The sequence below is a fragment of the Mobula birostris genome, chromosome 8 (genome assembly GCF_030028105.1).
Source record: "Mobula birostris isolate sMobBir1 chromosome 8, sMobBir1.hap1, whole genome shotgun sequence".
Taxonomy (NCBI): domain Eukaryota; kingdom Metazoa; phylum Chordata; class Chondrichthyes; order Myliobatiformes; family Myliobatidae; genus Mobula; species Mobula birostris.
This window is the reverse complement of record NC_092377.1, coordinates 170,509,445-170,535,860: the sequence shown is the minus strand read 5'-3', so window position 1 is coordinate 170,535,860 and position 26,416 is coordinate 170,509,445. Positions and strand designations below refer to the sequence as shown.

General features: G+C 42.7%; 1 protein-coding gene across 3 annotated transcripts in view; it reads right to left on the bottom strand.

The window, feature by feature from the left end:
• Window positions 1–6,876: 6,876 nt before the first annotated feature.
• The window catches only part of gmcl1 (germ cell-less, spermatogenesis associated), a 197,581-nt gene continuing 178,041 nt past the window's right edge, over window positions 6,877–26,416 (bottom strand). For 2 of the 3 annotated variants that reach the window (XM_072266824.1, XM_072266826.1), the window contains one exon: window positions 6,877–8,997. In XM_072266824.1, coding sequence (XP_072122925.1) covers window positions 8,869–8,997 — 129 coding nt within the window. In that variant the 3' untranslated portion in view covers window positions 6,877–8,868. The remainder of the gene's footprint in view (window positions 8,998–26,416) is intronic. The other variant, XM_072266828.1, reaches the window with a different exon arrangement.

Here is a 26,416-nt window from a genome sequence, read left to right as displayed (position 1 = left end):
GAGACGGAGGAATTGCGAGAAGGGGATGGCACTTTGCAAGAGACAGGGTGAGAAGAGGAATAGTCCAGATAGCTGTGAGAGTCAGTAGGCTTATAGTAGACATCAGTGGATAAGCTGTCTCCAGAGATGGAGACAGAAAGATCTAGAAAGGGGAGGGAGGTGTCGGAAATGGACCAGGTAAACTTGAGGGCAGGGTGAAAGTTGGAGGCAAAGTTAATAAAGTCAACGAGCTCAGCATGCGTGCAGGATGCAGCACCAATGCAGTCGTCGATGTAGCGAAGGAAAAGTGGGGGACAGATACCAGAATAGGTACGGAACACAGATTGTTCCATAAAGCCAACAAAAAGGCAGGCATAGCTAGGACCCATATGGGTGCCCATAGCTACATCTTTAGTTTGGAGGAAGTGGGAGGAGCCAAAGGAGAAATTATTAAGAGTAAGGACTAATTCCGCTAGACGGAGCAGAGTGGTGGTAGAGGGGAACTGATTAGGTCTGGAATCCAAAAAGAAGCGGAGAGCTTTGAGACCTTCCTGATGGGGGATGGAAGTATATAGGGACTGGACATCAATGGTGAAAATAAAGCGTTGGGGGCCAGGAAACTTAAAATCATCGAAAAGTTTAAGAGCGTGAGAAGTGTCACGAACATAGGTAGGAAGGGATTGAACAAGAGGGGATAAAACCGTGTTGAGGTATGCAGAAACGAGTTCGGTGGGGCAGGAGCAAGCTGAGACAATAGGTCTGCCAGGACAGGCAGGTTTGTGGACCTTGGGTAGGAGGTAGAAACGGGAAGTGTGAGGTGTGGGAACTATAAGGTTGGTGAACTGTACTTCTTCCTAGAGAGGCTGCCTGGCCTGCTGTGTTCACCAGCAACCTAATCATATTATACCTCTCCAAACGTTCATAAATCCTGCCTCTTAGGATCTTCTCCATCAACTTACCAACCATTGAAGTAAGACTCACTAGTCTATAATTTCCTGGGCTATCTTTACTCCCTTTCTTGAATAAAGGGACAACATCCGCTACCCTCCAATCCTCCGGAAACTCTCCCGTCCCCATTGATGATGCAAAGATCATCTCCAGAGGCTCAGCAATCTCCTCCCTCCCCTCCCACAGTAGCCTGGGGTACATCTCATCCGGTCCCGGCGATTTATCCAATTTGATGCTTTCCAAAAGCTCCAGCACATCCTCTTTCTTAATAGCTACACTCTCAAGCTTTTCAGTCCGCAGCAAGTCATCACTACAATCACCAAGATCCTTTTCCATAGTGAATACTGAAGTTAAGTATTCATTAAGTATCTCTGCTATTTCCTCCGGTCCCAGACACACTTTCCCACTGTCACACTTGATAGGTCCTATTCTTTCATGTCTTATCCTCTTGCTCTTCATATACCTGTAGAATGCCTTGGGGTTTTCCTTAATCCTGCCTGCCAAGGCCTTCTCATGGCCTCTTCTGGCTCTCCTAATTTCCTGCTTAAGCTCCTTCTTGTTAGCTTTATAATCTTCTGATGTCTAACATTACCTAGATCTCTGAATCTTTCGTAAGCTTTTCTTTTCTTCTTGACTATATTTACTACAGCCTTTGTACACCACGGTTCCTGCACCCTACCATAACTTCCCTGTCTCATTGGAACGTACCTATGCAGAACTCCACACAAATATCCCCTGAATATTTGCCACATTTCTTCTGTACCCTTCCCTGAGAACATCTGTTCCCAATTTAAGTTTCCAAGTTCCTGCCTGATAGCCACATAATTCCCCTTACTCCAATTAAATGGGACATACCTATCCTCTACCTTGTAAACTAGTCCTCAAGCACTTTCTCCTTAGTAATAGCAACTACACTCTCTTCTGCCCCCTGACACTCTTACATTTCTAGCATACTGCTTGTGTCTTCCATGGTGAAGACTGACACAAAATACTTAAGTTCATCTGCCATTTCTTTGTCCCACATTACTACCTCTACAGTGTAATTTTCCAGTGGTCCGATATCTATTCATGGCTCTTTTACTCTTTATATAGCTGAAAAAAATGTTTAGTATACTCTTTTATATTATTGGCTAGCTTACCCACATTTTTTTAGATTATGAGGACACTCAGTCCTCATTTATTGTCATTTAGAATTGCATGCATGCATTAAGAAATGATACAATGTTCCTCCAGAGTGATATCACAAAAAAAAAACAGGACAAACCAAAGACTAACACTGACAAGGCCCCGGGGACTTATCCGTCCTAATGTATTTTAATAACTCCAACACCCCCTTTCCCTTAATATCAACATGCTCCAGAACATCAACCTCACTCATATTGTCCTCACCATCATCAAGTTCCCTCTCATTGGTGAATACCGAAGAGAAGTATTCATTGAGGACCTCGCTCACTTCCACAGCCTCCAGGCACATCTTCCCACCTTTATCTCTAATCGGTCCTACCTTCACTCCTGTCATCCTTTTGTTCTTCACATAATTGAAGAATGCCTTGGGGTTTTCCTTTACCCTACTCACCAAGGCCTTCTCATGCCCCCTTCTTGCTCTTCTCAGTCCCTTCTTAAGTTCCTTTCTTGCTTCCCTATATTCTTCAATAGACCCATCTGATCCTTGCTTCCTAAACCTCATGTATGCTGCCTTCTTCCACCTGACTAGATTTTCCACCTCACTTGTCACCAATGGTTCCTTCACCCTACCATTCTTTATCTTCCTCACCGGGACAAATTTATCCCTAACATCCTGCAGAACTCTAAACATCAACCACATGTCCATAGTACATTTCTCTGCAAAAACATCATCCCAATTCACACCCGCAAGTTCTAGCCTTATAGCCTCATAATTTGCCTTTCCCCAATTAAAAATTTTCCTGTCCTCCCTGATTCTATTCTTTTCCATGGGAGCGGTGGTCACTGTCCCCCAGATGCTCACCCACTGAGAATTCAATTACAAAGTAGGTTTGTAAGGCGTGATCTGCCATTGTCAATGTCGAGTAACGTTTACCTTGCCAAACACTTTCAGAAACTTTCTGATTGGTAAGATCAAACTATGAAATCTTGAATTATGTTTCTAACGTGCTAAGGAAACTTGGGGACTTCATCTTAACATGGTGGTTAAAACAAATTATTGTGGTAACCTGCTCAGGTAGACAGGGAGCACAAAATACTCTGCAGATGCTGGGGTCAAAGCAACACTTACAACACGCTGGAGGAACTCAGCAGGTCGGGCAGCATCCGCGGAAACGATCAGTCAATGTTTCGGGCTGGAACCCCTCATCAGGACTGAAGAGGGAAGGGGCAGAGGCCCTATAAAGAAGGTGGGGGGAGGGTGGGAAGGAGAAGGCTGGTAGGTTCCAGGTGAAAAACCAGTAACCACTGTATTCTCCAATTTCTAAACGATTCTGGATTGTTGGTCAATTTGAATTTTGTTGCACTGCCAGTTTGAAAAGATATTCTTTTAAGCTCTGATGTCTCAGGTTACATTTGAGATCAGGAAGTTAAGTTCTGCTACTAAGTAAATAAGGATAACCTCTGCATTTCTGTAATGCCCTTTGCTACCTCAGGATGTCCTGACTTTCCTTACAACCTTCAAAATACATCTTGAAGTATCATCACTGTTGTAAGAAAGGGAATGGAACAATTTCTACACTGCAAACTTCCTTAACTATATTAAGCAACCAGATAATTTTCAACCTGGTTATCTATATTCACAGATTCAAAGTACATTTATTAACAAAGTATGTATGCAGTATTCCACCCTGAGATTCATCTTCCCACAGGCGACCACAAAAATAAACAAACACCCAACATGCAAAAACACATATAACATGAACTGTAGAGTCCAACTGACAAACTGTGCCCATTAAACCCGGCCCAAATTCCAAGACTCTGGCACCATTGAGTGAGAGAGAGAGGAAGAGAGAGAGGGAGGGAGAGAGTGTGAGAGAGGAGAGAGAGAGAGAGAAAGAAAGGAGAGAGGGTGAGAGAGACACATACAGACACTCTAACACTCTCTCTGTCTGGGACACAAGTTAGCATGCCATCTTGTTCATTACAGTTTTATGAAACCTCTACTGGCAGTTCCAGCAGTGTACCTATTGCACCAGGAATGTTGGCCTGGACTTTATGCTCAGGTCAATGTTTGATGGAGCTATGAAGACAGAGACTCTTACATCACCTAATTGATAAGACACAAGACATCAGGCCTACAGGAAAATGGGATCGTTGGAGAGGAATGTTCAATAGTCAAAAGGCATGTTGCAGTGCTGTTTATTATTATTTTGTGTGTTTTCTATTTTGTATTTGCGTAGTTTGTCTCCCTTTACACATTGGCTGTTTGTCCGCCTTTGTTGTGTGCAGTTTTTCTATTATGTCTCTTCATATTTACTGTGAATTCTCACAAGAAAATGAATCTCAGGGTTGTATATGCTGACATATACTGTATGTATTTTTTATCATTAATTTACTCCGTACATCTCCATGAACTTTGAATCCATTGAAGCCTTACTTTGAAAGATGTATGGAAAGAGATATTTCTTTATACATGACATTGCAGTATGTCTACTTGCACATGAAGACCAAAATATTCATTATCTTTGTCTGAAAGCAAACTTGCATTTTGTTGCTCTCTCTGATGTTTCAGTGAGGACATATTGCTCAATACTGTCATCTGCAGGGGCACCGAGATCTTGCAGTTCTTTGTAACATGCACCACATAATGAGAAGTAAGAGAAAAGTTTGGTCAATGATTTACATCATTTGAGACATGGGCATAAAAATCCTGGCTAATACTCTAATACCGAGGCAGTGCCACATTTCTTGAATTAACACAGTCAAGTTCACAAGTACTGTGAGAACACTGCAGACATTAGTGCCTGTTTGCTACTGTAGTGTACTCAACTGAATACAAGTGACTGTAATGCTCTCACGCCGGAAGTCAGGGCCATCGCATTCTCGTCAGCCTTGCCTCAAAATCAAGCAAGCAGCTTCCACTGGTATATCCCATATGACATTGCTGCATTGCAGATGTCAGAAGCAGCTCTGCCAATTAAGTGAGTAGACGCATGGCTTTTGTATTCTCTCCTGGAGGGGCACATGACTACAGTAGTGGCACTCACAGAGGGTGATACCCTCTTAAACACACCCTGTGAATATTTTTTTATGGATGCCGTCTCTTTATCAGTATCTTTTTCCAGATTCTCTCTCTTTTCATGTCTCAAATATTTGTGAAAAAAAACAATTGGCATTTCTGATCACCTAATTTTGTGGGGACCTGCTGACAACATTTGTAGCAGTGGTAATAGGATTCCGGTTTGGGTCAGATTATCAGAGATTTCCTTTTCCAAATTGCAGGAAGGATTTTCCTCACCACCCAAATAACATTCAAATTCTACTGTTGATGTTACTAAAAGTTGCTTGCTTTCTGTGACATATCAGACATATTTAGATAATTTAGATCAAGTTTCTGACTTACTGGATGTCAAGCACAAGGGCACATAAACTTCTTACATGAAAATACACATCCTTACACATTAAAGGAGCTAAAGGAGAAGATCAAGGTGGCTAAAGAGGAATACAGGAAAGAGCTGGGAAACAAGCTTGGGCAGAGTATTAAGAACATCACTGGCTTCAATCAGCCTAGCTATAGAGCCTCGGAATGCAGCTATGCATGGGCTAATGAGTTAAACCAATTCTTCAATAGGTTTGACAATTGCTCTCCTGTTCATACTCCCCTCAGCACACCAGGTTTCGAGGCACCCAACGCTCCCTCAGCATCAATGCCTCCCCTCCTCCCTCCTCCAGTTCAACATGTGCATGAACAACACCGGCTACCACTGTCTACGTTCACCCCTTGCCCTGCACCTATCGTCCACACCTCCACATACCATCTCCTATCGTCCCAATTTTCACCTCTTCCAGACCGCACCTTACACCAACTCCGCAGTCATCACGGACTCACCTTCACTATTAGCAGGTGATAAGGGCTCTGGAGAAAGTCACACGAAGTTCTGATCAAAGTGTTTAAGATCATAAAAGCTATTGAAACAGTACAGTGAAAGAGAAACTGGCCTCATTAACAGAAAGATTAAAATAAAATTAAAGTAATGGGCTGAAGAACCAAAAATTACATGAGGAAAAACTTTATTACAACATCCAGTGATTAGGGCTGAAGTGCACAACTGCGTCTTAATAATTCCTTATGTGGCTTGGCGCAAAGTTTTATTTAATGATCTTGCCCTTAAAGAACTTCTGATGTTTTCCTCACTTCAGGGTGCAATATAAGTACAAGCTGTAGTAAAATCAGGGCCATTCCTCAGAAGGGTGAACACCTACAACCCATGTTACTAAATTAAACATACTGAGGCTACAGAGTACTAAGAAGTGAGGAGACCCATGTTCCAATCACAAACAAGAGAAAATCTGTGGATGCTGGAAATCCAAGCAACACACACAAAGTGCTGGAGGAACTCAGCAGGACAGACAGCACCAGTTGATAAAGGGCCTCAGCCCAAAACATTGACTATATTCTTTTCCATAAATGCTGCCTGGCCTTCTGAGTTCTTCCAGAATTTTGTGTGTGTAGCTCGACGTTCCAGCTTGCAGTTGGAGGCTGTCTTAGATTGGCAGTGTTGTTCCACACTGCAGAGGTTTAACTCATTCAAGTGCTGGGGCTTTTGTGATTATAAAGTGGGATTACGGCATTGCAGCCATGACAGTGGGTACCGAAAGATGAACTTGCATATCTATTTCTCAAGATGGGTGACTGATATAAATCCTTTCATTAGGAAAAATAACAAATATTGGTGTAAAAAACAGTAAGCTGAAAATACTCAGCAGATAGCAGCTGTTAAAGAAGAAAGTGAATCTTTCTGAAATTCCTCCACAGATGCTGCCTAATTTGCTGAGTATTTATTTATTTAGCAATACAGCACAGAGTAGGCTCTTCTGGCCCTACGAGCCACGAGCCACGCCAACCCAGCAACACCTGACAAATCCAATTACCCCCAATCGAATCATGGGACAATCTACAATAACCAATATGCAATACACCTTTGGACTGTGGGAGGAAACCGGAGCACCTGGGTAAAACCACACATCCCTTGGGTAGGACATACAGACTCCTTACAGTAAGGTGCCAGAATTGAACTCGGATCTCTGGAACATCTCAAGCTAACCGCTATGCATCTGTGGTGAAAAGCATTTTCAGGTTTTATTTCAAATTTCCAGCATCTGCAATTTTTTTTGTTTGGTTGACATGTTTAATGATTGCCAAATGCAGTGTTTAACACTGCAAAACACGATACACCATCAAAGAATGAAACACCTGGCTCATTCTCTTTCTGCTCCTCCATTTCTCATTCAAACAGGAATTCAGACTCCAAATAGGACAAGCAGTGATTCAGTTTTAAGTGAAGCAAGGTTAACTAGACTACCTTTAGATTTGCTAATAGGTAAAACTGCTGTATTGTGACAGACAGTTTTTTGTAGAATACACAGTTGTAATTACAGTTTCCTGCCTACTGAGGGTACCATTGTTCTAGCAGCTAAAAAGTCCAATTTGAAAAGGCACAAGCTGAATGTTTCTTCTTCCTGATCCGTTTTGTTTGGGATGGGAGGAAGGAGAGCTACGTGGTTGCTTGCTCTTTGGAATGGGGAGGGAGGAGAGATGTTCGGTTGCTGGTTCTTTGGGATGGGGAGGAATGAGGGCTGTTTGGCTGTTATTTTTGCTGACCAATTTTCTTTGCGATGGGGAGGAACAAGAGGTGTTTGATTGTTTGTCCTTTGGGATAGGGAGGAAGGAAAGCAGTTTGGTTGTTGATTCTTCAGGTTGGGACAAAGTAGAGCTATCCAATTGTTTGTTCTTGCTGTTCTGTTTCTGCTTTAAAGTTTCACATGCAAACTGTTCTGGTCTCCTCTGTAACATCATTAACAGTCTTGTGCCAGACATGGTTAAGTACGCAGATATCACAGAAAGATCCCTGTCTCCAGGACAGGATGAGGAGTGATCAGTCAGCCCCATATCTGAGTCTGGAGCCTCTGCTCTAATTTGACTCATGAACTAAAACTTACAGAAGATACTTCTAAACTTTGGGCATAGATAAAGTGGATGGCCAAACTCTTCTTCCCAGGATAGAGGAGTCTAAAACCAGAGGGTAAATAATTAAGGTGAGAGGGGACAATATTAAAGAGGATCTGAAAGGCAACTTTTTCACACAAAATATGGTGGAAGAAGACATGGCAGAGGGGTGTACAATTACATTTGGACAGGTACAAGAAGAGGAAACGTTAAATGGATACGGGCCAAATACAGGCAAATGGAACTAACTCAGGTAGGTACCTTGGTCAGCATGGATGTTAGGCTGAAGAACCCACTTCCATGCTCCATAACAGCAGCATTGACTGAATGAACATCGAATATACGGGTATATCCTGGGAAAAGGGAGAAGGTAAGTCTGCATTACTGTTCGAGGTTTTTTGTCGCTTTGGATAGCAACTGCTCATACAGACCTGGCTACTTGCTTGAGTACTCTTCAAAATCAGTCGTACAGTACACAGCAGCCTGCAATCAGGGAAGCAAGAACAATTCGGTTTGGAGCATGTTTATCCCATCTAAAACATTCTTAACTGAACATTTCGAGCTTTCAGTTCCAGAACACAACTGTTTCTCTGAAACAAAATGCACAGCGAGGAAGGTAGATGCAGCAGTTTCTTTCCATTTGTACTTGTGAAGTTTTAGTTTCTTTTTATTCCTTTACGTGTAATACCCCAGACTGATGCAATGAACAGGTACACATTTTGTCCCCAGAAATGGTTAAAATGACCAAGAACTACTCCTGGAGAAATGTGATTTATCTCTTGGGCAGAGACATCAGTGCCATCTCATTTTCAGCTCTCACTGTTTGGTGGCTGATCGTCAATCTCAGGTTTTGTCTCTGGTGACGTATAAAGGAAATTGCAGCAAATGTAGAGCGGGAACATCAGAAGTCTGCTGTCCAGATTCAACACAATCTGTTCCTGTAAGAAATAAAAGCATGAGAGTTAATTTGGACAAACTAAAGACAAAAGGGGAAACTGTAAAAAATCCTAAATTACAAATTGCCTGGCCATATAGGGCTTGTGTTTTTGCAATGAGTTATTAGTTTGGGACAAGTCATCTGCGCACCATACCCTTCATAGTGTCTTTCTGCAGTTCCCTCCCTGTTACAGAATTAGAGGAGCAAGAGGAGACCATGAACCCCCCCCCCCTTTGCTCCATAACTGAACGAGATCCGTGACCACACTTCATAAATCTACCTTTCCCCTGTTAACTGTAATATCATATGCCAGCAAAATAGTTCAATATCAGATTGAAAAAATAACGTGACAGCATAAAGTGCTCTTTACAGCTGGGAGCTTCATTGATCTATTACTCTCATGGGGTAGAATGTTCCTTTATATTGCTCTTTAGAGGCTGGGCTGCGACTTATAGACAATGCCCTCTAGATCTGTACTCCTAAACCAACAAAGGAAGCTCTATCAAGTCTCCACAATATTTAAATATTGTCATTACCTATTACTTTATTAAATTCCAGGAGACACAATACCCCATAATTTTAATTCTTGGAGTTCACACACAGTTCTCCTAAGGTGTGGTATTGTGAGCTGTTCTGTGCTCTAGATATAGTCTGACACTGACTTGCTCATACAAGACAGATAGTAGTTGTCAATGGGACTTATTCTGGCTCGATGTCTGTGACCAGTAGTGTTTCACACGGATCCGTAATGGGACCTCTGTAATTTGTGATATAGATAAAATATGGATGGGTGGGTTTGCAGACATTACAAAGAGTAAGTGGTGTCGTGGAGAGTGTAGACGATTGCCAAATGACAGTGGGATATAGATTGCTTGCAGATATGGGTAAGGAAATGGCAGATAGAGCATACATCCTGAAAGAGGTTACACATGTTCATAGGACGGTAAAGAAGGCATATGGCATAATTCCTTTTATAAGTTGAGGGAATAAGTTCAACAGTCAGGAAATTATGTTGCACTTTATAAAACTCTGGTGAGGCTACATCTGGACTATTGCATTCAATTCTGCTTGGCCCATCTAGGAAGGATGTGGAGGCTTTGGTGAGAATACAGAAGGGGTATACCAGGATACTGCCTGGATTAGAGGTTAAGTGTGCTACAAGGAGAGGTCAGAGGCTGACATAAGATTATGAGAGATACAGGTAGACAGTTTATATGTTTAAGTTTGTATGTTTATCCCAGGGTTGAAATGTTTAAACTAGATGGCATGCATTTAAGGTGAGAGAGAGCAAGTTCAAAGGAGTTCAAAATTTAAGAACTTAAGTAGGAAAGCAGGAGGGAAAAAAGAGGGCATAAGATCAATTTGGCAGCCAGGGTTAAAGTGTACCTCAGAAAGTCAATCAAGACTCTTCATTAATCAGAAACCGGAAAGCCATCTCGTGCACAAAGTGGCAATTCGGACTAAACTTGAATCACAGAGGGATGCTCAACAAGATGAACTTATAGCGCAGAGACTGGCAGGTGTAATGTTATGGACATCACTGAATCATAGCTGAAAGAAGATTATAGCTGGGAGCTTATTCGAGGATACACATTGTATCGAAAGGTAGACAGGGTGGCTTGGCTCCATTGGTAAAAAAATTAAATCAAATCAGTAGAAAGAGGTGACATAGGGTCAAAAGCTGCTAAGACGCTGTGGGTAGAGCTAAGGAACTGCAAGGGTAAAAAGACCTTGATGGGAGTTATATACATATCCCCAAATAGTAGTAAAGACAATGGGAGGTAGAAAATGCATGCCAAAAGAGCAATGTTACTAGAGTCATGGGCGATTTCAATATGCAGATAAATTGGGAAAATCAGGTTGGTGCTAGATTCCAAATGGGGGAATTTCTAGCATGCCTACAAGATGGCTTTTTAGAGCAGCTCATGAATGAGCCTGCTGGAGGATCAGCTATTCTGGATTGGGTGTTGTGCAATGAACTGGAATTGATTACAGTCGAGGACTCCTTAGAGCAAGTGATCATAGTATTCTAGGGCAAGTGCTCAGGGCATGAAGGGATACGGGGAGAAGCCAGGAGATTGGAGCTGAGAGGGAAATTGGATCAGCCATGACGAAATTGTGGAGCAGATTCGATGCGCCAAATGGCCTAATTCTGCTCCTATAGCTTATGGTCTTATAACATGATTGAATTCATCCCGCAATTTCAGAAGGAGAAGCTAAGTCAGATGTATCAGTATTACATTGGAGAAAAGGGAATTACAGAGGCATGAGGCAACACTTCACCTGTGAGTCGACTGGGGTGATATACTGCGTCCGGTGCTCCCGATGTGGCCTTTTATATATTGGCGAGACCCGACGCAGACTGGGAGACCGCTTTGCTGAACATCTACGCTCTGTCCGCCAGAGAAAGCAGGATCTCCCAGTGGCCACACATTTTAATTCCACATCCCATTCCCATTCTGACATGTCTATCCACGGCCTCCTCTACTGTAAAGATGAAGCCACACTCAGGTTGGAGGAACAACACCTTATATTCCGTCTGGGTAGCCTCCAACCTGATGGCATGATCATCGACTTCTCTAACTTCCGCTAAGGCCCCACCTCCCCCTCGTACCCCATCTGTTACTTATTTTTATGCACAAATTCTTTCTCTCACTCTCCTTTTTCTCCCTCTGTCCCTCTGAATACACCTCTTGCCCATCCTCTGGGTCCCCCCCCCCCGTCTTTCTTCCCGGACCTCCTGTCCCATGATCCTCTCGTATCCCCTTTTGCCTATCACCTGTCCAGCTCTTGGCTCTATCCCTCCCCCTCCCCCTCCAACTTTCAAATCCCTTACTCACTCTTCCTTCAGTTAGTCCTGACGAAGGGTCTCGGCCTGAAACGTCGACTGCACCTCTTCCTACAGATGCTGCCTAGCCTGCTGTGTTCACCAGCAACTTTGATGTGTGTTACAGAGGCATGAGAAAGGATTTGGCCAAAATTGATTGGAAAAGAACACTGGCAGGGATGGTAGCAGAACAGCAATGGCTGAAAATTCTGGAAGCAACTTGGAAGGCACAGGATATATACATGCCCAAGGGGAAGAAATATTCTAAAGGCAAGATGACACAACTGTCGCTGACAAGAAATGTCAAAGCCAACATAAAAGCCAAAGAGAGGGCATATAATACAGCAAAGAGTATTAGAAAATTAGAGGATTGGGAAGCTTTTAAAAACCGCCTGAAGGCAATTAAAAATGTCATTAAGAAGGAAAAGATGGAATACAAAGGTAAGCCAGACAACAATATTAAAGAGAATACTGAAACTTTCTTCAGATGCATAAAATATAAAAGAGAGGTGAGAGTGGATATTGGACTACTTGAAAATGATGCTGGAGAGGTAGTAATAGGGGTCAGGGAAATAACAGATGACCTGAATAAGTATTTTAGTCATAGTCATACTTTATTGATCCCCAGGGAAATTAGTTTTGCCTCAGACTTCATTGTGGAAGACACTACTAGTTTGCTAGAAGTTCCAGAGTGTCAGTGAGCAGAAATGTGTGAAGTTGTCATTACTTGGGCGAAGATTCTTGGGAAACTGAAAGATAAGGATGAGATGGTATACAATCCAGGGTTCTGAAGGAGGTGGCTGAAGAGATTGTGGAAGGATTAGTTATGATCTTGCAAAAATGACACGATTCTAGAATGGTTCCAGAGGACTGGAAAATTGCAAGTATCACTCCACTCTTCAAGAAGGGAGAGAGGCAGAAGAAAGAAAATTATAGGGTAGTTAGTCTGGCCTCAGTGGTTGTGAAGATGTTGAAATCGATTGTTAAGGATGTGGTTTTGGGGTACTTGGAAGCATATGATAAAATAGGCCATAGTTAGTATGGTTTCCTCAAGGAAAAATCGTGTCTGACAAATCTGTTGGAATTCTTTGATAGACAAAGGAGAATTGGTGGATGCTGTATAATTGGATTTTCAGAAGGCCTTTGATGAGCACTGCACATGAGGCTGCTTAACAAGTTAAGAGTCCATGGTATTATAGGAAAAATGTAGCATAGATAGAGCATTGGCTGATTGCCAGGAGGCAAAGAGTGGTTAAAATAAAGGGAGCCTTTCCTGGTTGTTTGCTGGTGACTAGTGGTGTTCCACAGGGGTCTGTGTTGAGGCTGCTTCTTTTTAATTATATGTCTATGACTTGGAATATTGAAATTGACAGCTTTGAGGGAAAATGGATCAGCCACAATGAAATGGGCCAAATAGCCTAATTCTGCTCCTATATCTTATGTTCTAACTATGGCAGGGCTTGAATACCATCACCTCCTACAAAGCAAAACCAAGCAACATGAGTGGGACTGAGGTTTCACTCCCCGATGAGCTCAATCAATGTTATGCTCACTTTGACTGACAGAACATGAAGACTTCTTCATGAATCTCCACGGCCCCTGATGACCCTGTGATTTCATTCTCTGAGGTTAATGTGAAGGCATCTTTCTGGAAGGTGTATTCACAGAAACCATCTCGCCTAGACAGCATACCAGCCCGAGTACTGATGACCTGTACTAATAAGCACTGTGCTAACTCATATTCAAGTACTTACAGAGACTTTCAAACTTTCGCTTTGGCAATCTGAGGTACCTACCTGCTTCAAGTAGGCTTCAATCATAGTGGTGCCCAAGAAGAACGTGACAACCTGCTTCAATGACTAATGTCCAATTAGTCCAATGACTAATGGTGAGGCCTAATTTGGAATATTGTGTTCAGTTTTGGTCACCTACCTGCTGGAAAGATATCAATAAGATTGAAAGAGTGCAGAGGAAATTTACAAGGATGTTGCTAGGACTTGTGGACCTGAGTTACATGGAAAGGCTGAGTAGGTCAGGACTTATTTCTTGGAGTGTAGAAAAATGCGGGGAAAGTTGACGGAGGTATAAAAAAATTATGCGGGGTATAGATAGGGTAAATGTAAGCAGGCTTTTCCCACTGAGGTTGGGTGAGATTATAAACTAAAAATCATGGATTAAGAGTGAACGATGAAATATTTAAGGGGAACACGAGGGAAGATCCTTAACTCTGAGGGCGGTGAGTGTGGAATGAGCTGCAGCAGAAATGGTGGGTGCCGTTCACTTTCAACATTTAAGAGAAATTTGGAATGGTACACATGGATGGGAAGTATATGGAGGACTATGGTCCCGTTACAGGTCAACAGTAGTCAACTTAAATTGTTTTGGCATGGACTAGGTGGGCCAAAGGGCCTCTTTCTGTGGTGTAGTTCTATGATTCTAAGAATATCAGGATATTTAAATTAATCATATAAAATCCTGAGAGGACACAAAGAACACTGCAGATTCTGGAAATCTGGAGCAACTCACAAAATGCTTGAGGAGCTCAGCAGGTCAAGCAGCGTTTATGGAGAGAAATGGACAGTCGATATTTTGGATTAGATACTGGTGGATGATTCCTCTTGTAGAACAATCTAAAATTAAGGGTTATTATTTAGAAGTAATTTGTCCAGTTGAGTCAGAAATAAGGTGAATTTCATCGTCACAGAGTTGCAGGTCTTTGGAAGTCCCACCAAAATGGAAGAAAAGTCTTTGAATATTTTTAGGAGAGATAGGTAGATGCTCGAAAAGCAACTGGCTGAAGGTTACTGTGAGTAGATAGGCATGTAGCCTGAGGTTATATTTAGATCAGCCATGATTCTATTGAACAGGTAAACAACCCTGAGGTTTGAGGGTTTATTCCTACTTCAACCACTGAAGCAATTCTCCACAGAGTACACCTTTGGCTTGTCTCAATATTAAACAAGGTTATTACATACACTGTTTAATTGAATTCCATATCCAGTGATTAAATAATCTATCTGTCCAAGTTTTTTTTCCCCATTAAAGTGTCTTAACTCTCACTGAAAAAATTATGTGAATAATCACTGTATTATCTACTTCTAAGGATCAATTCTACTTTCAGAGCACTAATAATCCTAAATAGAAATGTCAGCTTTGATTTGATAAGAAATACAGGTTGAAAACAACAAGTGATTCCTAGACTTCAAGTTGGTTAGTTTGTCTGCAACCAAGTGCTTCCCAGGATACCATTTTTACAGCTGAATTACGTGGGAATATTTCACTGTTAACTTCAATGTCCTGCTGATGCAATAAATATATAGCCACACTGTGAAGAATCAGAATTAGGTTTAATAACACGAGCATATGTCGTGAAATTTAACATTGCGGCAGCATACAATATAATACATAATAACAGAAAAAAAAAAGTCAGGTAGTGTTCGATGTCCATTCAGAAACTGGATGGCAGAAGGGAAGAAGCTGCTCTTGAATCAATGAGTGTGTGCCTTCAGGCTTCTGCACCTCCTTCCTGATGGCAGCAATGAGAAGAGGCCATGTCCTGGGTGATGGAGGTCCTTAATGATGGACAGCACCTTTGTGAGGCAACGCTCCTTGAAGATGTCCTGGATACAATGAAGGCTAGTGCCTATGATGATGGAGCTAACTTAAGTTTCTGTAGCTTACTTCGATCCTGTGTAGTAGCCCTCCCCAAACCTTACGGTGATGCAGCCAGTTAGAATACTCTCAATGGTACATCTGTAGAAATTTCTGTGTTTTGGGTGACATATAAAATTTCTACTCCTATATCTTATGGTCTTATACCAAATCTTCTCAAAATCCTAATGAAATATAACTGTCATTGTGTTTTTTTTGCAGCTGCATCGATATGTTGGGTCCCAGTTAGATCCTCAGAGATATTCACACCCAGGAACTTGAAAATGTTCACCCTTTCCACTTCTGATCCCTCTATGAGGACTGGTGTCTGTTCCCTCGTCTTACACTTTCTGAAGTTCATGAACGTTGAGTGCAAGTTTGTTGCTGCAACACCACTCAACTAGCTGATACGTCTCGCTCCTGTACACCCTCCGTCACCATCCAACATACTGCCAGAAATGGTTGTATCGCCAGCAAATTTATAGATGCAGTTTGAGTTGTGCCTAGTCACACAGTCATAGGTGCAGAGAGACTAGAAGAGTGGGCTATGCACACATCCCTGAGGTGCACCAGTGCTGATTGTCATTGAGGTGGAGATGTTATTTACAATCTGCACTGATTGTGGTCTTCCAGTTAGAAAGTTGAGGATCTATTTGCAGAGGGAGGTACAAAGGCCCAGGTTCTCAAGGTTTTTTGATCAGAACTGGAGGAATGTTGGTGTTAAAACGCTGAGTTGTAGTGAATAAACAGCATTCTGACATTGGAAGTTGTTTTGTCCAGTTGATCTCAAGGGTATGTGGAGAGCCAATGAGATCATCTCCACCGTAGACCTATTATGACGATAGGCAAATTGTAGTGAGCCCAGGTCCTTGGTAAGTTAGGGGTTGATTCTAGCCATGACCAACTTCTCAAAGCACTTCATAACTGTAGATGTGACTGATACTGGGCGATAGTCATTAAGCCAGCTCACCCTGTTCTTCTTGGGCACTGGTTTAACTGTTGCCCTTTTGGGAACTTCCGACTGTAGAAATGAGAGATTGAAAGTGTCTTGGAACACCCCCGTCAGTTGGTTGGCACAGGTTTGCAGAGCTTTACAAGATACTCTGTTGAGGCTTGTCACCTTGCGAGGGTTCACCCTCTTGAAAGATAACCTAAAGTCAATCTCTGAGAAAGAGATCATAGAGTCATGAGGTGCTGCAGGGATCCTCATAGCTAGTTTTATTTTTCATTTCAAAATGAGTGTACAAGGCGTCAAGCTCACCTGGTAGTGAAGCATCACTGCCATTCATGAAGTTGGGCTTTATTTGTTGTGCAGACCTGGGTTGCCAGACTTGAAAGCCACTGATCTAGCCCTAAGCAGACTACGAACCTCCTCGTTCATCCTTGGCTTTTGATTTGGGTACGTACAGTAAGTTCTCATAGGCACACACTCATCCACATAGGTTTTAATGAAGTCAGTGACAGCTATGGCATACTCACTCAGACTCAAAGATGAATCCCTGAATACAGTCTAATTCACTGATGTCATGGATTCTTGATTACCTGTCTGGCAGACCACGGTACATGTGTTTGCAACAGTGTGTGTCCGACAGAGTGATCAGCAGCACTGGGGCTCCACAGGGGACTGTCTTGTCTCCCTTTCTCTTCACCATTTACACCTCGGACTTCAACTACTGCACAGAGTCTTGTCATCTTCAGAAGTTTTCTGATGACTCTGCCATAGTTGGATGCATCAGCAAGGGAGATGAGGCTGAGTACAGGGCTACGGTAGGAAACTTTGTCACATGATGTGAGCAGAATTATCTGCAGCTTAATGAGAAAAAGAGGAGCTGGTGGTAGACCTGAGGAGAGCTAAGGTACCGGTGACCCCTGTTTCCATCCAGTGGGGTCAGTGTGGACATGGTGGAGGATTACAAATACCTGGGGATACGAATTGACAATAAACTGGACTGGTCAAAGAACACTGAGGCTGTCTACAAGAAGGGTCAGAGCCGTCTCTATTTCCTGAGGAGACTGAGGTCCTTTAACATCTGCTGGACAATGCTGAGGATGTTCTATGAGTCTGTGATGGCCAGTGCTATCATGTTTGCTGTTGTGTGCTGGGGCAGCAGGCTGAGGGTAGCAGACACCAACAGAATCAACAAACTCATTCATAAGGCCAGTGATGTTGTGGGGATAGAACTGGACTCTCTCACGGTGGTGTCTGAAAAGAGAATGCTGTCTAAGTTGCATGCCATCTTGGTCAAGGTTTCCCATCCACTACATAATGTAATGGGTGGGCACAGGAGTACACTCAGTCAGAGACTCATTCCACTGAGATGCAGCACAGAGCGTCATATGAAGTCATTCCTACCTGTGGCCATCAAACTTTACAACTCCTCCCTTGGAGGGTCAGTCACCCTGAGCCAATAGGCTGGTCCTGGACTTATTTCCTGGCATAATTTACATATTACTATTTAACTATTTATGGTTTTATTACTATTTATTACTTATAGTGCAACTGTAACGAAAACCAATTTCCCCCGGGATCAATAAAGTATGACTATGACTATGATTCAAAGCAGTCCTGTAAGCGCTCCTGCACCTCCTTTGTCCAGACCTTCTTTGTCCTCACTGTTGGTGCTGAAGACTTCAGTCTCTGCCTATACTCAGGGAGTAGAAGTAGAGCCAGGTGATCAGACAGAATGATAAGAAACCTGAACATTTTAATCAAGCTTCTAATCACCCCATCTTGATCATGTTTCACGGCTTCACTGTTGGTCAGAACTGACTGAAGGCTACCAAGACAAAATAAGATTAAGGCTGTTTGGATTATATATACCAGGAATTACACTTCTTCATCACAAATAATAAAGTCAGCATCTTGAAGTCAAGCATTTAAACAGCACATGGAGACCTAGGAATTGATCTGCACCAATAAAAGCACAACAAAAATTTTGTGCATGGTGGCTTCCATCATGATTTGGATTTGCCAAGTTCACCAGCACTTGAAGCAATTGAAGAGATTTCAGGAAGGACATTGGTGGGCAAGGATTTAACAGGGGCTGGTGGTGGCTGGACAGTGAACCAAACCCAACTGTGTGGGTAGATGGAAGACAAAGCCTTGTGGATAGACATGCAACAGTTTGGATTCTAGCATCAGAGACATGGTGCAGGGAGCAGAGAGTGGGATTAGGGACTTGGTAGAGAGATTTGGACACAGGAAGAAAGTAATGAAAAATGGAATAAAAAGGAGCAAAAATGTTGGAAGGAAGAAATTAAATTTTAGAGACTTTGAAAGAGTGTAGTCTAAAACTGAGCAGGTGGCAAGAAAGGCAAATACAATGTTAGCATTCATTTTGAGAGGACTATAAATGAGAATATAAAAGCAAGGATGAACCTTTAACAAGCACTGGTCAGACCACACGGAGTATTGTCAGCAGTTTTGAGCCCCTCTCTAAGAAAGGATGCGCTGGTGTTGGACAGAGTTCAGAAGTGGGCTATGAGAATGATTCCTGAAATGAAATGGTTAACGTATGAGGATCCTTTGATGGTTCTGGGCCTGTACTCACTGTTATTTAGAAGAGTGAGGGTTAATCATATTGAAACTTATCAAATATTAAAAGGCTCAGATAGAGTGAATGTGGAGAGTACATTTTCTATAGTGAGAGAACTAGGACCAGAGGGCACACCCTTGAAATAAAAAGATATCCCTTTCAAAGTTCAAAGTATATTTATTATCAAAGCACACATATGACAGTATATACAACCCTGAAATTCATTTCCTTGTGGGCACTCACAGTAAATATAAGAAAAACAATAGAATTAATGAAAGACCGCATCCAACAGGAAGGACAAAGAACCAAAGTGCAAAAGACAACAAACTGTGCAAATACAAAATGATAGAAAACAGGAAATAATAATTATTATAGTAATAAATAAATAAGCAATATATATCAAGAACATGAGATAAAGAGTCCATAGGTTGTGGTTACAGTTCGTGATGGGGAGAGAGGAATTAATTGAAGTTATCCCCTCTGGATCAAGACACTGACGGCTGAGCAATAATAACTGTCCCTGATCCTGGTTGTGTGGGTCCTGAGGCTCCTGCACCTTCTCCTTGATGGCAGCAGCGAAAAGAGAGCATGGCCTGGATGGAGGGTGTCCTTGACAATGGATGCTGCTTTCCTGCAACAGCATTCCGTGTAATATCATAAGACATAGGAGCAGAATTAGATCTTTTGACCCATTGACTCTGCTCCGCCATTAAATCATGGCTGATCATTTCTTCCCCTTCCTCAGCCCCACTCCCCGACCTTCTCCCCATAATCTTTGATGCCATGTCCAATCAAGAACTTGGTCAAGCTCTGTCTCAAATACACCCAACGATCTGGTCTCCACAGCTGCCTATGGTAATACATTCCACATTTACCACCCCCTGGCTACAGAAATCTCTCCGCATCTCTATTTAAATGGATGCCCCTCTATCCTGAGGATGTGCCCTCTTGTCCTAGACTCCCACACCATGGGAAACACCCTTTCCACATCTACTCTGTTTAGGCCCTTCAAGATTTGAAAGGTTTCATTGAGATCCCCCCCCCCCCCACCAATCCTTCTAAATTCCTGCGAGTACAGACTCAGAGCGGTCAAATGTTTCTCTTACGATAACCCTTTCATTCCCAGAATTATCCCTGAACCTCCTCTGACCCCTCTCCAATGCCAGCACATCTTTTTCTTAGATGAGGAGCCCAAAGCTGTTCACAATACTCAAGGTGAGGCCTCACCAATGCCTTATGAAGCCACAGCATCATATCCCTGCTCTTATATTCATAGTCATAGTCATACTTTATTGATCCCGGGGGAAATTGGTTTTTGTTACAGTTGCACCATAAATAATTAAATAGTAATAAACCATAAATAGTTAAATAGTAATATGTAAATTATGCCAGGAAATTATGAAATAAGTCCAGGACCAGCCTATTGGCTCAGGGTGTCTGACCCTCCAAGGGAGGAGTTGTAAAGTTTGATGGCCACAGGCAGGAATGACTTCCCACGCTCTGTGTTGCATCTCGGTGGAACGAGTCTCTGGCTGAATGTACTCCTGTGCCCACCCAGTACATTATGTAGTGGATGGGAGACATTGTCCAAGATGGCATGCAACTTGGACAGCATCCTCTTTTCAGACACCACCGTCAGAGAGTCCAGTTCCATCCCCACAACATTACTGGCCTTACGAATGAATTTGTTGATTCTGCTGGTGTCTGCTACCCTCAGCCTGCTGCCTCAGCACACAACAGCAAACATCATCGCACTGGCCACCATAGACGCGTAGAACATCCTTGGCATCGTCCGACAGATGTTAAAGGACCTCAGTCTCCTCAGGAAATAGAGACGGCTCTGACCCTTCTTGTAGACAGCCTCAGTGTTCTTTGACCAGTCCAGTTTATTGTCAATTCGTATCCCCAGGTATTTGTAATCCTCCACCATGTCCACACTGACACCCTGGATGGAAACAGGGGTCACCGGTACCTTAGCTCTCCTCAGGTCTACCACCAGCTCCTTAGTCTTTTTCACATTAAGCTGCAGATAATTCTGCTCACACCATGTGACAAAGTTTCCTACCGTAGCCCTATACTCAGCCTCATCTCCCTTGCTGATGCTTCCAACTATGGCAGAGTCATCAGAAAACTTTTGAAGATGACAAGACTCTGTGCAGTAGTTGAAGTCCGAGGTGTAAATGGTGAAGAGAAAGGGAGACAAGACAGTCCCCTGTGGAGCCCCAGTGCTGCTGATCACTCTGTTGGACACACAGTGTTACAAGCACACATACTGTGGTCTGCCAGTCAAGTAATCAAGAATCCATGACACCAGGAAAGCATCCACCTGCATCGCTGTCAGCTTCTCCCCCAGCAGAGCAGGGCAGATGGTGTTGAACGCACTGGAGAAGTCAAAAAACATGACCCTCACAGTGCTCGCTGGCTTGTCCAGGTGGGCGTAGACACAGTTCAGCAGGTAGACGATGGCATCCTCAACTCCTAGTCGGGGCTGGTAGGCGAACTGGAGGGGATCTAAGTGTGGACAAACCACAGGCTGGAGCGGCTCCAGAACAAGTCTCTGGATGTCTTGAAATGAATGCTAACATTGCATTTGCCTTCGTCACCACTGACTCTATCTGCAAGTTAACCTTTAGGTTGTTCTGCCCAAGGACTCCCAAATCCCTTCGCATATAAGATTTTGGATTTTCTCCCCATTTAGAAAAAAAGTCTGCACATTTATTTCTTCTACCAAATTGCATGACCAATCATTTCCCAATATTGCATTCCATTAGGGTTAGGGAGTTAGTCCTGACGAAACGTCGACTATACCTCTTCCTATAGATGCTGCCTGGCCTGCTGCGTTCACCAGCATTTTTTATGTGTAGCAACACGCACAAAAGTTGCTGGTGAACGCAGCAGGCCAAGCAGCATCTCTAGGAAGAGGTACAGTCGACGTTTCGGGCCAAGACCCTTCGTTAGTCTTGAATTTCCAGCATCTGCAGATTTCCTTGTGTTTGCGATTGTATTTCATTTGCCACTTTCTTGTCCATTCTTCTAATCTTTCCAAGTCCTTCTGCAGCCTTCCTGTTTCCTCAACCAACCTTTATACGATCTGCAAACTTGGCAACAAAGCCATTTATACCATCATCTAAACCATTGTTATACAGCATAAAAAGCAGTTCCAACACCGACCCCTGCGGAACACCACTAGTCACTGGCAGCCACCCAGAAAAGGGTAGAACCATAGAAACTACAGCACAGAAACAGGCCTTTTGGCCCTTCTTGGCCAAATCCTTTGATTCCCACTTGCTGCCTCATACCAATCAGCCAATGTTCTAACCATGCCAGTAACTTTCCTGCAGTACCATCGACTCTTAATTTGGTAAGCAGTCACATTTGGCATCTTGTCAAGGGTCTTCTGAAAGTTCAGATATACAATATCCATTGCATCTCCTCTATCCTACTTGTAATCCCCTCAAAGAATTGCAACAGGTTCATCAGGCAAGATTTTCCCTTAAGGAAACCGCGCTGACTTTGTCCTATCTTGTTTTGTCTCACCAAGTTACTCCATAACCTCATCCTTAACAATTGACTCCAACATCTTCCCAACCACTGAGGTCAGGCTAACTGGTCTATATTTTCCTTTATGCTGCTTTCTCCTTTCTCAAAAAGTGGAGTGACATTTGCAATTTTCCAATCCTCTTTCAGAATGACTTCTGAAAGATCATTACTAATGCCTCCACAGTCTCTATCGCTACCTCTTTAAGAATCCTAGGGGGAAGTTCATCTGGTCCGGGTGACTTATGTACCTTACGTCTCATCTTTTTGAGCACCTTCTCCCTTGGAATAGTAACTGCACTCACTTCTCTTCCCTCACACCCTTCAAAATCTGGCACACTGCTAGTGTCTTCCAGTGAAGACTGATGCAAAATACTCACTTGGTACATCTGCCATCTCCTTGTCCCCCGTTATTGTTTCTCCAGCCTCATTTCCTAGTGGTCTTATATCCACTCTCATCTTTTATTTTTTACATACTTGAAAAGGCTTTTACTATCCACTTTGATATTTGCTAGCTTGATTTCATATTTCATCTTTTCCCTCCTAATGACTCTTAGTTGCTCTCCGTAGGTTTTTAAAAGCTTCCCAATCCTTTGTCTCCCTGCTAATTTTTGCTTTGTTATATTCCCTCTCTTTGGCTTTTACATTAGCTTTGACTTCCCTTGTCAGCTACGGTTGTACTATTTTGCCATTTGTTTTTGGAATACATCTATCTAACCTACGCCTTCATTTTTCCCAGAAACACACACCATTGCCACTCTGCTGTCATCCCTGCCAACGTCTCCCTCCAATTTACTTTGGCCAGCTCCTCTCTCATACCACTGTAATTTCCTTTACTCCACTGAAATACTGCTATGTCAGACTTTACTTTCTCCCTATCAAATTTTCAAGTTGAACTCCATCATATTGTGATCACTGCCTCCTAAGGGTTCTTTTATCTTAGTTCCCTAAGCACCTGGTTCATTATATAACACCCATTCCAGTATAGCTGATCCCCATTAGGGTCAATGACAAACTGCTCTAAGCCATCTCGTAGGCATTCAACAAACTCACTCTCGAGATCAATTTCCAACCTGCTTTTCCAATTGACGTGCATGTTGAAATCTCCCATGATTATCATACCATTGCCTTTTTGACACACATTTTCTATTTCCCATTGTAATCTCTGGTGTAGGGTTGGAAGGGTTTTTACCTGTGATGGACTGGACTGTATCCACTACTTTTTGGAGATTTTTCCAGTTAAAGGGCAATTGCTTTTCTATACCAGGCTATGATGCAACCAATCAATCTATTCTCCACCGCACATTTATAGAAGTTTGTCATAGTTTTTGATGACATGAACCTTTGTAAACTTCTCAGAAATTAGAGGAGCTGCTGTGCTTTTTTTCCATAATGACACTTGCATCCTTGACCTAGGATAGATCCTCAAAAATGAAAAAAAAACAAATAATTTAAAGTTGTTGAGCCTCTCTCCCTATGATTCCCTCAATGAGGACTGGCTCATGAACCTTGGGTTTTCTCCTCCTGAATTCAATAATCAGCCCTAGGTCTCACTGACATTGAGTGAGAGGTTGTTGTAGCACCACCTATTCAGATTTCAATCCCCCTCATATATGCTGATTCGTCACCATCTTTGTTTCAGCATTTGAGTAGTGTCACTGGCAAACGAATATGGCATTGGAGCTGTATTTAGCCTCACAGACGCAAGTATAAAGCAAGTAGTAGAGCAGTGGACTAAGCACACATCCTCATCTTGTGGTGCACCGGTACTGATGGAGATTGTAAAGGAGATGTTATTGCCAATCCGAATTGACTGGGGTGGCATGTGAGGAAATCAATTGCATAAGGAGGCTTTGAGACCAAGGACTTGCAGCTTATTGATTACTTTTGAGGGGATGATAGCATTGAATGCTGAGCTGTAGTCAATGAAGAGCACCCTGATGTACAGGTGTCTCCCGCTTTTCGAATGTTTGCTTTACGAAACCTCACTGTTACGAAAGACCTACATTAGTTCCCTGTTTTCGCTAACAGGTGTTTTCACTGTTATGAAAAAAAGCAGCGTGCCCCGAGCAGCCGCTCTCCCCCGGATTCGGAACGGCATTCTCGCCTGCATTGCTTAAACACGTGCCTGTGAGCATCCATTTGCAAGATGAGTTCTAAGGTATCAGAAAAGCCTGAAAGAGCTCGTAAGGGTGTTACACTTAGCGTAAAACTAGACATAATTTAGCGTTTTGATAGTGGTGAACGAAGTAAGGACTAACTGAGTTTGGCTTGTGGAAGTTGACGAAGAAGATGTTGAAGAGGTTTTGGCATCTCATGACCAAGAACTGATAGATGAAGAGCTGATGCAATTGGAAGAGAAAAGGATAGCAATCAAAACCAAATGCAGTAGTGAACTGAATGTGAAGCAACTGCATGAGATTTTCGCTGCAATGATAAAGTACGACTTTAATTTTGAAAGATTATGTCGGTTTAGGGGATATTTGCAGGATAGTTTGAGTGTTTACAAAGAACTGTATGATAGAAAAATGCGTGAGGCTCAGCAGTCAAGCAGGCCTTCCACATTAGCCACAGCAGACGACGAACCTCGAACTTCGACATCGAGGTGGGCAGTCATAGGAGAAGATGAGCTGCCTGCCCTAATGGAAACAGACAACGATGAGATGACACACCAGTGTCCCACCACCCCAACCCCCAGGCCACCGACAGATACCAATTCACAGAGAATGCAGCGATAGTCGGGAGGCACACAGCACATCTTTAAGAATAAAGCCAAAATAAACATACTAATTAATTAGGTGCTGCCCGGCACATAAATGTCGGCCCAGATCAGAGGTGACGCAATTGGCAATCGCCTCTGATCTGGGCCGACACTGCACATACATTATTTCTACTTTATATCGGCAGTGTATTTTTATGTGTTATTTGGTATGATTTGGCAGCTTCATAGCTTAAAGGTTACTGGAGAGAGTGTTGTTGCCAACAGCACTTGTGTGAGATTTTCTGCCAAGAGCGCTTGTGCCGTGTTTCTGCCGACGGCACTTGCGTGAGATTTTTGCTATGGACAGCAGTGCAGGCAATGATTCTGGAAAAGTATTTCTACTTTATATAGGCTGTGTATTTATCATATCATTCCTGCTTTTACTATATGTTATTGTTACTTTAGGTCTTATGTGTTATTTGGCATGACTTGGTAGGTTATTTTTGGGTCTGCAAACGCTCACAAAATTTTCCTATATAAATAAATGGTAACTACTTCTTCGCTTTACGACATTCCGGCTTATGAACCGTTTCATAGGAATGCTCTATCTTTGGATGGCGGGGGAAACCTGTATGCATCTTCAATGACCAGATGTTCCAGGGTTGAGTGAAGAGCCAATTAAATTACATCTGCTGTTGTGATGGCAGGCAAAATGGTGCAGATCCAAGTTGCTTCTCAGGCGGGAGTTGATATGTTTCTTGACCAACCTGTCAAAGCACTTCATCCCAGTGGATGTAAGTGCTAATGGACAATAGTCATTGAGGCAAGTTACGACTTTCTTCTTAGGCACCTGTATAATTGAAACCTGTTTGAAGCAGGTCGGTACCTCAGATTGCTGAAGTGAGTGTTTAAAGATATCAGTGAACACTCCAGCCCGTAGATCAGCACAGGTCTTTACCACTCAGCCGGTTACCTAGTCTGGGCTGGATCCTTTCCATGTGTTCACCCTCCTTAAGGATGTTCTCACATTAGAAGAGAGGATTTCTTTTGCCAGAGGGTGGTGAATTTTGGAATTTATTGCCAGTGGCAGCTGTATAAACCAAGCTATTGGGTATACTTAAAGTGAAGGTTGATAGTTTCTTGATTAGTAAGGGTGTCAAAAGATATA